Source organism: Charadrius vociferus, unplaced genomic scaffold, assembly GCF_000708025.1.
Source record: "Charadrius vociferus isolate BGI_N301 unplaced genomic scaffold, ASM70802v2 scaffold282, whole genome shotgun sequence".
NCBI classification, from domain to species: domain Eukaryota; kingdom Metazoa; phylum Chordata; class Aves; order Charadriiformes; family Charadriidae; genus Charadrius; species Charadrius vociferus.
In genome coordinates, this window is record NW_009647731.1 from 10651882 (window position 1) to 10663641 (window position 11760).

The window sequence follows — 11760 nt, forward strand, 5'->3', positions numbered from 1 at the left end:
AGAATAGAAAGGCACTTCAGCTGCATGTAAAAAAAACAGCTGATGGGCTAAACTGTACAAGGGAAAGAACATTCTTTTAATTAAGGTACTGGATTAGGATTCAAGTACCAGCTTTACTTTTTTGGCTCTGCCACCAGCTTCCTGTGTGACCCAGGGCAAGAAATTTCATCGCTCCGCAGCTCCGTTTTTCATCTACAAAATGGACAGTGACATTTCCTTCTCCGCATTTCGGTCGTAAGCAATTACTGTGCGCTGGCACGTTGCCTTGGACAATAAGTATCCAATATTAATTGAAGCCTCTGGGTAGTACTCCCATAAAAAGCCAAAACCGACGCGTCTCTTTTCACGGGATCCCACCGGAGTTTTGTATCGCCACCATTTGCCGCTACTGCAATCCAGCCCGTTGGTACTCCTGAGCAAAGCCCCGCACGCGGCCTGCTGAAGTCCGTGTTTTGAAATGGAGGAGGAGGAGAGAGGAAAAAGCAGTCGATTGGGGCATCCCGAACATTTAAAGAATAGTTTTGTCCAACCCAGAATATCCTGGACAATTCCCTGCTAACACCATCAACGTGCACAACACAGAGGGGCTGCCAACGACTCACCGCTTTTTGCTCCAGTATTTTCTACTCCCATTGTAAAAAATTCAGTGCGATGGTTTTGCCAGGTTTGTAAATTTGAATTAGACCATCTAAGCCCAGTTGACTATTTTAAGAGGGTTCTTGTAAGTAATTACAAGGTAAAAACGAGAATACTTCACACCTACATTCTGACTGAAAACTACTCAGCTCTGCTGGCTCCAGGCTTTTAATTGTCAAAAGAGTTCAAGGTTTGGAAAGTTATTGGCATCAAGTAATACTGGATATTCCTAACTAGCATTGTGTCATTCTTTGGCACGATTTTTGCTGGGATACCTCCCAAATCTGTGACATAATCAGAGGGTTCTCTACATTACACCATATAGTCAGATGCTCATGTTAGTGTAATATGTTACCATGTTTAATACCATTTGCTATTACTTACACTTAATCAACTCTGGAACCAGTTAAACCATATAGGAAAAGTAATTTTAGAGGCTTTCAACTGACAGTTTTCCACACACAACTTTACCTAAAATTACAACCTGAAGTTTTTAAGATGCGGTCTACAAACGCAATTGCCTCTAAACAAACATCCATAACACTGTGGGAGCCGAAAATTCATATGAAAACGGGGGGGAGGAGGGGGGGGGAGGCACAAGATTAACTTCTGTAGAACTGTCTCAACTAGAAAAACTGTCAGAGTTTCCCCTTCTGGCCAGCCTTAATTTACTGTTTCAGCAATTTTATGCCCAACCTCCACGATCATTCCAAGCTTTCAGCAACACAGAAATGGCTGAGCTCTCTAATATCAATCCCCCTTTCGGATTAAAGTCCTAATGCAGTATCTCTTGAGAGACTCACACTAAATCCAACACAGATATCCTAAGGTGTGCGTTCCCATACGTATGTTTTCAAAGTAAACTAACAATTACAGCCTTTAACTCGTCAAATTAAAGGAAGTAAAATGATTAAGTAGACAGAACTGCAAGATGCAGACTGGGATTTGCAGAAGTCACTTTTGGACTTCTGGTTTGCTATTCTCACAGGGTCTGAGCATCAGAAAATGCTGAATATTCACCCAGGGAAAATCAGGGCTCCTTTGGGTGCCATCAGCTGGGTACCCAGCACCCCAAATTCCTAGTCACTTTTGAAAAACCTCATTATTTACTTTTCTGCCTCTCTGTAGGAAAGGAATAGACATTTAAATAAATGACATAATCCTTATTACCATTCCATTCATTCATGCAGGTCACTATAATTTACTGCTAGGAAAAATAAACTTCTGCATAATATTCCTCGATGTAAGACATTCAAAAGGCTCAAAGGGGGAGAGGAGGTGAGAGGGCTTCTGACAAATATTTGTTCAAGTGACCGCCTCATCCATGAACACATTTGCTAGAAAAAATGGCTGAAGAAATTTATGGTCAACACGAAACATGCCAGACTGGGACTGGGGCACTAACGAGGAAAAGGAGCAGGGACAGAGAAGGGAAGGGGAATTTTTAACCATTTTTGTTTCAGCAAGAAAAACTCCCAGTGTTGCAAAAGTAGCTTTTCATAGGCTACATGGGAGGGAAAAAACAGTTTTAAGCAAAACCAAAGTTGAATCAATCTAGGCTCCCTAAAGGATTAAGAGAAAAAAAAATCCAAAACCAAAAAAAACTCCAGAAATCCCATGACTCGTCATCCCCTTATGTTCTTCCTGGGCCAGGCTCTGTAAGTCGAGCCTCGTCCCTGGCGAGCCCACACGAGCATCCCATGCCCTTCGGCGAGGTGGTCAGCAGAGGACCAAGGCATGCAGAACACAATTTACTGCCATCTCTGGCAGCCGTTCCGTCGCTGCTGCACCCTCCATAAACTTTGCTTAACCAAGTGTTCAAATAAAAATGGTTTTGCCAGTCACTCGGTTCACCTCAACAATACCCATAGCTCACTCTACCAAGGATGACAAAAATATCGCCGAGGCTATAAAAATCCTCACTGCTTTCAGTGTTGGCTACCTAAAACCAAGTAGAGGTGAGCCAGGTGGATCGCAGACTGGCTTTGAAGACTTAACTGTATAGGGACTGGTGGCAGAGCTTCAGTCTGACAGCATCCCCACCACAAAATCCTCTTCTTCCTCCTCTGCCCCGCAAAAGCTAGCTCTCACTGGCATGTTCATGGGGAATGTTTTCATTTCTTGCTGCCTGAGAAGGTGGCACTTGTTTTGCTTTGGATTCTGGGAGTTTCCGTGGATTTAAGTGGTCCCAAACAAAATAAGATGCTACTTTTAAAGAGCATCCAAAACAATGTGAGAGATGGGTTTTTATTCATGTAAAAAACAATCAATAAATAAGGAAATGAAAATGTTGTCGCTGTTTTGGTCATATAAATCCAAACTGACGGCAAGATTCTCCACATAAGATAAGTCGGCCTGTCAGTCACCAGCCAAAAATAGCTTAGGACAATCAAATTCATTTTTGCTTTCAATATTGATTGATCAAAAGTTTTACTCACTGAGCTTGTGACACTCGGATCACCTCAGAAGCCCGGAGAGAGCAAAGCCCATTCAAGACATACTTCAGAAACTGCAGCTCAGATCCCCAAAGGTACTACCAGCAGGTCCAGTTATAACAGCCAAAGTGATTAGGGCTACGAAGATGATGAGGGGACTGAAACACCTTTCTTATGAGGAAAGACTGAGGGACTCGGGTCTTTTTGGTCTGGAGAAGAGAAGACTGAGGGGGGATCTTACCAACGCTTATAAATACTCAAAGGGAGGTGCCAGGGGGATGGGAACAGTCTGTTTTCAGTGGTGCCCAGTGACAGGACAAGAGGTAATGGGCACAAACTTGACCATAGGAAGTTCCACCTCAACATTAGGAGGGACTTCTCTGCTGTGAGGGTGGCAGAGCAGTGGCACGGGCTGCCCAGAGAGGTGGGGGAGTCTCCCCCTCTGGAGCCATTCCAAACCCGCCTGGACGCTGTCCTGTGCCACTGCTGGAGGTGCCCCTGCTCTGGCGGGGGGGTGGGCATGATGATCTCCAGAGGTCCCTTCCAACCTTGACCATTCTATGATTACTTTTGGACAGCAATACCTTCAGAGTCAATAAAATTGCTCACACCCATCCAGGGTAATCAGCAAGAGTAGGGGTGAATGGAATTGGTTGCTGAGATTTCAAGCCCTAATTTAGCAAGACACTTAAATAAATACACGTAAGTCTTATTAAAGTCAACAGGATGTTGGTATTATTAAGTTAAGATTACTAAGCATGTACTTAATAGTCCTGCTGAAAAATCACAGCTTTGCTACTACTAAGAATTCACACGGTGTTTAGAATTTGTCCTCACATAAAATACTTCTTCACAATTTTTGTCATCTGTGTTTCAGGGACTGTTTCAGAGCCCACACAACAGGCTACGGTCAGATACCTGTTATACTACTGTGAAAGCAAAGTACCTTTCCTGGAAGCTCCAGACCTCCACTAGCTTCAAAGTCAATAACTAGCTTTTCATTTAAAAAAAAAAAAAAAAATCATTTCAGCTATAATAACGGCAATCTAAAGGATCACTTGACAGCTTTCATAACTGCAGTTATTAAAATTTGTGGCAGTACAATTGTACAAGTAATAATTAAATTGTAATACTAATGATTAAAATTGCATCAGTATTTATTATTTGTTCTGCACAGTAAGCTTGTAGGTGTATCACAGCAACAAGAACTCACTTGCACCCATGGGTATTACACCTTTGCCAAGGCATGGGTAGATTAGACCTGCAGACACAAGTCAGACAGATGAATATATAAAGTTACGTAGCAATTGGTTATGTAATGAAATCTTATCTTTAGACTACCGTGAAATCCTCTTCAAAATTAAGGCAAAACGTATCAGCTTAGTTCTAAATGTTTCAATAGAGAAACTCATTAATTAAAAACGTTGTCTGACATGCGACAGAGTTTTACTTACCAACAACGTCGAGATGGTACGTGTGATTGATGGAGCCGTACTGGTTTTCCACTATGCACGTATAGTTTCCTTTGTCAGACGGGACCACGCTCTCCATGATGAGACTCCAGTGCTGGTTGCGGACCTGGCGGATGGTAACCAGAGAGGTTGGGAACTTCCCTAGCACAGTTTCACCCTCCAAAAGAGCTGTTTTCTGAATAGTTAACCTTTTGTAATCCACGTTTAAAAGCCTCTTCTGCACTCAATTGACAGTTCTGGACACTGAAATACTTTATTTATGCCCGATGCAGAACAGCAGGGCTGCAGCAGCAAAAGCTTTCAGGCATGCTGCTATAAATTTTCCTCGTCCACAACCTGAGCACTGCAGAAGTCAGTGCACACTCGGTCCTACCAGGCTATGAGGATGGCACCAATCAGCAGCAGTTGTCTTACCAGGCTTTACCTCTCAATCCACTCTAAAGCAAATTCGCGCCCTCAGGATATTTCCCATCTGTCTCCAAACAATCAGCTGATAATATTAACTACCCACCAGCAATATGGGGTGGATATGATCCCCTAACATCTAAGTCGCCGTTCTTCTCTAATAGCTCAATTACACAGCCCGCGTTTTGGAAAAACAAAGCAGATGAGGGCAACATTTGGGATCCCTCCCACAGATAACACAGAGCGGCCACATCTCCTGCTGCTCTGGGGCACCACGGGACGGAAACGAAGATGCTGCCTCATGAAAAACGCCTGAAGAAAATCCTCACGGAAACAGTGCGTGAGGATAAACATTTATTTCCTACAATCCTTGTCGGACAGAATGTATTAAAGGTGCTGATTCTGTTCCCATTTGAACTCAAAAGGAGCGTTGGCATTGGTCTTGCAGAAAATAGGATCCAGCCCAAGACTGGAAGGATATAGAGTCATCCGGTACACATATATATTTCCTGCATCATAAGTTGGCTCCCAAAATGACCTTTTGCTGGCTATCCACTAATCCCTTGTTTTAGCATTACATTTTTGACAAAGCGCTCAAAGATCTTAACATTATGTGGCTGTAAGGTACAACTTTTAAACTGCAAAGTACGTATTTTAGCAAATGGAACAAAAACACAATCTGGTACAGTCATTTTAATCAGCCAAATGGAAAGTAGTAATTCAGTGCAGTGCACCAGAGTAATTGATGGACCATTCAGTGACACTTCCAGTAACTACACATTCTTAAAAGACCATTACAACTTCAGGTCTGAAATCCTGCTTCGTGCCTGACTGGTGCGTAGGTCCTTATCCAGCGGGAAAAGGCTGCGCGGGGCTGCGGCGCCGCTGCCAAGAGCTTAGCGCTCACACTTGCTGGAGGTAAAAATGCCGTCAGTTCACAGCTCAGAAGACAAGAGCCCTTTCTGTAAGGGGCTCCTGGCTTTCCTAGCTCCCCCAGCTAGCAATTAGCTCATTAGGCAGATATTACTATTACTGTCCAGTTACAGGGCTAATAGTATTAGCTAACAACTGGTCATGCGGGCTTTGAAGAATAAAGAAAACGTAGACGAGACTCCAGCAGCAGGTGAAGCGCATGGATGCTAACCAAATGTCACAGAACTCCGTGATAACGTGACCCCAAAATCTCCAGCCCAAACTTACAGCTCATCTCCCCAGCCCTCCCCTCTTGATGGTATACATTAAAGCTATATATTGGGTTGGGGTTTTTTTTCACACTATGAAGAGATAAGAAATAAGTTTTTGAAGCTAGAAAAGAGTTTATCAGGGTTATTTTATTGTCTCGTTATTCTGCTAAGCAACCTTGAAAGGCAGAGTTTGGGTCAGGAAGAATTACTGTCATAGACCACTGATAAATAACAAATACAGCAGCTACATATTTTGAATATTTTACTTCTTTATGAGCTCCTTTGCGGGAGACTTGGTCAAAGTGACCTGACTTTTTGCCATTGCAAGTTACATCACGCTTCTGAGAATCGGAGCAAGTGTTTTTAACCGAGCTGACTGCACAACAGGAAGAGCAGATCATGGTTCTGCGGAAGTTAAAACAAAATAAAAACTGCTAACAAGCTGCAAGTAATTAATTTGCTAGGAAAACACAAGAGATTGCTTAGCATTCAATAAGAAAACATAACTAACTTACAGCCACAAGTGGATGGCAATATTAAAAAGTATTTGTGCAATTTCCCTTCTTGTAACTCCAATGAGAAGAGATAATATCTTTATAATAAAACAACAGCTTAAGCCTCTTCACTGTAAGCTAAACAACTGCTATAGAGGCCCAAAGCATTTATGACACATCGTCACACAACGGGATTTATGTCATGGATCTGGATTCAACTAGATTCAGCTTGTTGGCTTGGTGCTTTCTGGTTACAAGGGCAGCGTTGCACAGCCCAGAAACGCTCCCCTTTGCCAGGGATGACGGCATCTTCTGCTGAAGACTCCCAAATTGAACCTTTCATTCTCAGACCCACGACAGTCCTGCCACGTCGCTGTAACCATGCGGCTTGCAACACCCTGATCGGACAGGCTCTGGTAACGTGGCCTTTGAGTAATGCGACATCACTTCCTAGTCCCAGTAAAGCCGGGCTTTGGGCAGGAAAACTGGTGCCATTACTGACAACCAGCACCAACGTCACACCAGTTCATGTAGAAGTTAGTTTCAGGAGAGGTTCAAAGCAGTGCTTCCACAGTACACAGGTCCTACACCAGCCTTCTGCGTAGGGATGGACTACAACAGTGAGAGGTATTTTGGGGGGAAGACAAAAAAAAAAAAAGAAAAAAACAAACCAAACAAAAACCCCACCCTTGTGCAAATAGATGGTCTCTTTGGCAATGCAGATTAAAGCCATTAGCTCTGTGGGTGCTCACCAGGGCCCTTCTAACTGAAGATACCAGTCCTACAGCTCTCCAAATATTCCCTAATAAATTTCCCTGGGTAAGACCAACCGAGTCCATTTAAGCTGTTTAAATAGATGGCTTGAGCCCGTCTGGCAGACAGAACATATCAGGGAGCTCATGTGAACTAATCCACTAGGAAAAGACACGAGGGAAGCAACAAGCCACTGAAAGCAGGAGCATCCTCACCAGACACATGGGGTCCAGCAAAGGACAAGCATCCACAGCCAGAGATTTATCAGTTGTAGGAAACTTCCAGCTCTCCAACCTGACTAGCTCCTTGCCAGCTATTATCCTGTTACTTCTACTATTTTGTTCCCTGAAGCCCTACTTCGTATTGAGTTCTTTTAAAATCCTGGAGAATACCCACACAGTCCCACCCACTTCCATCACCTGGTCTTCAGGGTACCACTTCCAATTTGCCATTGCCTTTTCTTGACATAGGGAAATTCAGGGAACAACTGCATTCCGAGTATCCCGATTAATAGCTTGACCTTTCAATACCCTTTGTGGACACAGTTTAACTGGTTTTGCCCCCCCTCCCCCCCCTTTTTTTTTTTAATTACTTTGCAATACCTATTTTCATGTTTTGTCTGTGCTTCGTACCCAAAAATAGTACTTTATTGAGATAATAAATATAAACTCAACATGTTTTTTTTCCTGCCAGGTATAGACACTTCTAACAAATTACCGAGGTCCTTTTTTTGGCAATCTTCTCCATCAATTTTTTAACCAATTCTTCCAAACAATCTCTCCAAACAATTCCATTTTTAAACAAAATTATCAATACCAACTGCATACAACTGTAGCTTTAGGATATAGCTTGCAGGTGGGAAACCTAAACTGGAATCAAAATGCCAAAAAATATTGGTCAGAAATCTAGGAAAGGGCAAGCTGTGTTTCACAGAAATGTTTTGCTTTTGGAGTATCATATAAAAAAAATTGTGGACCGTTCTGTTTAATTTTAATATACATGTCTTCAGTGAACAGAGACATCGTGAAAAGCTGTCACTTAGCAAAAAATGGTAAAAAGGAGTCAGTTTTAAATGAATTTCAAAAGAGGGATTAGAAACCAAGAATATGATTCCCCCAAAATCAGCCCAGTTCAGACGTATACTGGTACTGCTCAGGCAGAGAGAACAAGTGCAGAGCACGCATGCAAAAGCTATAGATTTTTACAGTTCCTATGGAGTCAGAACTCTTTCTTTACTCTGTATTTACCCAGCTGAATTTAAATGCGTATAAGATGACTGTAGTGATGAAGCTTATCAAAATGCATGTGAAAACACATACCTGTTAATACTTAAACAGTAACGACTGATAGAAGTACATTTGCTTTCCGGGTGGTACAGAAAAGTAAAGGCTCCTGTGGCGTCTCATAGAGGATTTAGATTACTCACACAAAGAAATTATAAAATGCCTTTAAATACACAAGCAAGAGCTATCATCACTTTAGAGAAAAATTAAAAAAAAAAAAGAGACCAAAAAGGGTTTAGCCATTCAATAACTGATCCCTTTCTCCTTGCTGTAGGAACTTCAGGTATACCTTGAAAAATCATAATAAGGTTCAATTTTGAAATTCACCACCCCGAATTAGTCACGGTGGAGGAATTTTTGCTCTGGAAGCTATCTTGACCAGCACATACACCCTTCTGCTAGCCTGCCTGAGTGCAAATTGACTCAAGACATTCCGCAGACAGCGGGACAAAGTGCTCAAGCCACTATCTGATTGCGATAAAGAGAACACAAAGAAGAGATTTCTTAGCTCAAAGCAGCAGGAGAGAGGTGGCTGGAGGATTACTGGAAAACTTCACATTTTCCTTCCCTTTACTTTGTTCTTAAAGTCTTCAAGGGACGATTGCCTCTTCCGAAAGGGATGGATGGTGTTAGATCAACTGGTGAGGGCAAATACGGTCAAGTTTGGTTCCAGCTATTCTAGTCACTCCAAGTACTATGAATATAAAGATCTCAGGCAGAAACACTTTACGTATAGCAACACCCAGATTCAAGACAAGCTAGTGTACCACAACTATCACGAGTAACTGTGATATCTGGCTGAAGACAGACCAACATGGGAAGACTTAGTCCTTTCTGAGGATTCCTTCGTTACAAGTTTGTTGGTATGAAGGTGTCAAAAAACCACAATTCTCTTTATTCCAGAATAATTTTGAACTAAGCCCGCAGTGACCTCATCCTGCCTCTCTAACAAGAGGACCTAGCCTCCAGAAGCTCTGGAGACCTCATTCTTTAATACCTGTTCGCTAAAAACAAGCTTTCCACCTTAAAAAGATGGTTATTCAAAACACCGACAGAATCTGGAATATACATAGCTTTGATAAGCAGAATGACAATGATGAGTAAATGCTTCCAGATCATTCAAAATTTGATGTATTTCTGAGCAACGAGAAAGTCTAAAATCCACGGCTGTATCCCCTCTTATTTTCCTTTAGACTAAAGAGATGTAAGAGGTTATGATTTAGAATTACAGGCATGTACTTCGCTTATCCAGCTGGCTTTAGAAATAGACATCTGCGGTTTCTTCCCAGAGCACGTACATACCTAAGAAACTGTATACATTTAATAGACATGAGCAAAAATTTAATTTGTGCCACTTAATGGGCACGAGTCTAAATGAGCTCGCCCAGATGCCTAGCGCAGGCCAGCAGTGGCAGCACGGAGCCCTGCATGGGCCGATTCCCCCCGTCACAGCTCACCCTCCCAAACCAGAGACCAGGTATCTCCATCCTGCCTCGCAAAACACACAGTTTCCTTCACGGTTTTCAAGAGTGATATCTGCATTTCCCCTTCATGAGATGTGAAGTGTTGAAATAACGTCTCAGTTAATATCAAAACAGTCGCTATTATTTTCCAAGACAGAATTAGTTTGTGGGGTTTTTTTTAATTGGCTTTTTTTTTTTTCTTTTAAATAAGCACTGAAAAAGGTGAAAATCACAGAACTGGAGCCAATTTGTTAACACTCCACAGCATTATGAAAGGCAGGAGGTGTTGCCAGGTGTACACTCATAAGCAACAGTAATTTATGGTATAAGCAAACATAGATGGAAAAGTCTACTTAGATAATTAGTGTTCATGCGGGGAGATTTTCTGGGCTTCACTCCCTGCTAACACAAATGTTGGAAAAACTGACACTTTCTAACAGTAAATCCAGCTAGAGAGGAAAGGAGACTGTGGCTTGTCCTCCTCTGCACTGGAAAACATACTTTTTGGTACCAAGCAGGATCTGAGTCAACAGCCCTCGAAGCAACATACACCCTGGCTCCATCAGGGCATCGCAAAACACCGCACCCCAAAAATACCACAGTCGCTGGGGTAAAACAGAGGCACAGCACCGGGGGAGGCAGCCCCCAGGACTCGCTCTTGAGCTTAGTGTGTCGTCTGGAAACGCCAGTTAACTTCTGTCTTCGTTACCATTACAAATTGTTCTGAGCCCCTCAGCAGAAGTTCTAGGCTGGGGCTTACGCCCATGACACGACATGACAACTTGGGAAACTTTTCCAAAACATTTTGGGATAGAAGTTGCCGAGGCATCGGGTAGGCGAGGAAACCACTGACAGAAGGTCCGCAGAAGAGGTTAAGGTAACTCAGGATGGCAAAGGCAGCGCTCGAACTGCAATTTGCCATCAAAGTCACGCACTCCCATTCCCAGTGAGGAGCGGGATAAGATGACCGAACCCTGACTTCTGACCTGACCTAGGCAGATACCGGGAGGTTAAAGGTCCGTGCACTAACCCCCACAGCGAGCTGCCTCCCTAAAACTCTCTCTTAATCAGTAACCACCAATTTGGAATGAAACATCTAATCTGAAGCTGTTTAAAATTCAAACAAACCCTTGTAAGTAATTGCTGTTACTTTCCCTCAAATTCTGCTTCCCATTTCAGTTTCACAGACCATAAACTCCATAGAAAATAATAACTTTTGACTTCCAACCCTTCCTTTATTAAACTGTCTACAGTCACCAGCGTGGATGGCCACGTTTTTAACAATACAGCTGAAAATGAATAGAGCAAAACAGTCTTACTCTGCCGTGCAAAGTCAGTTTTAGCTTTCCAAATAAGTCTCTATAAATAATCCTTAGCTGCACTGCTATGCTACAAGCTTGAATTTGAGGGGAAAAAAAATATAGAATTAGTGCTTGGTAACCGCCAAAGAAACCACCCACCCTTCCCCAGAAGAAAACAATTACTTTTTTTTTTTTTTCCACTTCCATATTTGATCCAAGGCCACTAAAAGATTTTTTGTTGACTTCAACAAGTTGGTGTTCTTACAGCCTTGGTCCAGAACAGAAATTGCAAAATCACATCATGACAACTTACCTTATATCCACCAATACGATG

General features: G+C 42.5%; 1 protein-coding gene across 1 annotated transcript in view; it reads right to left on the reverse strand.

Annotated features, from left to right (window-relative positions):
* FGFR2 (fibroblast growth factor receptor 2) overlaps nucleotides 1–11760 on the reverse strand; it is an 84272-nt gene that overhangs the window by 45962 nt on the left and 26550 nt on the right. The window contains 2 exon segments of the mRNA XM_009881656.1: nucleotides 4526–4649; nucleotides 11740–11760. Of these exon segments, the coding sequence (XP_009879958.1) occupies nucleotides 4526–4649; nucleotides 11740–11760 (145 nt within the window).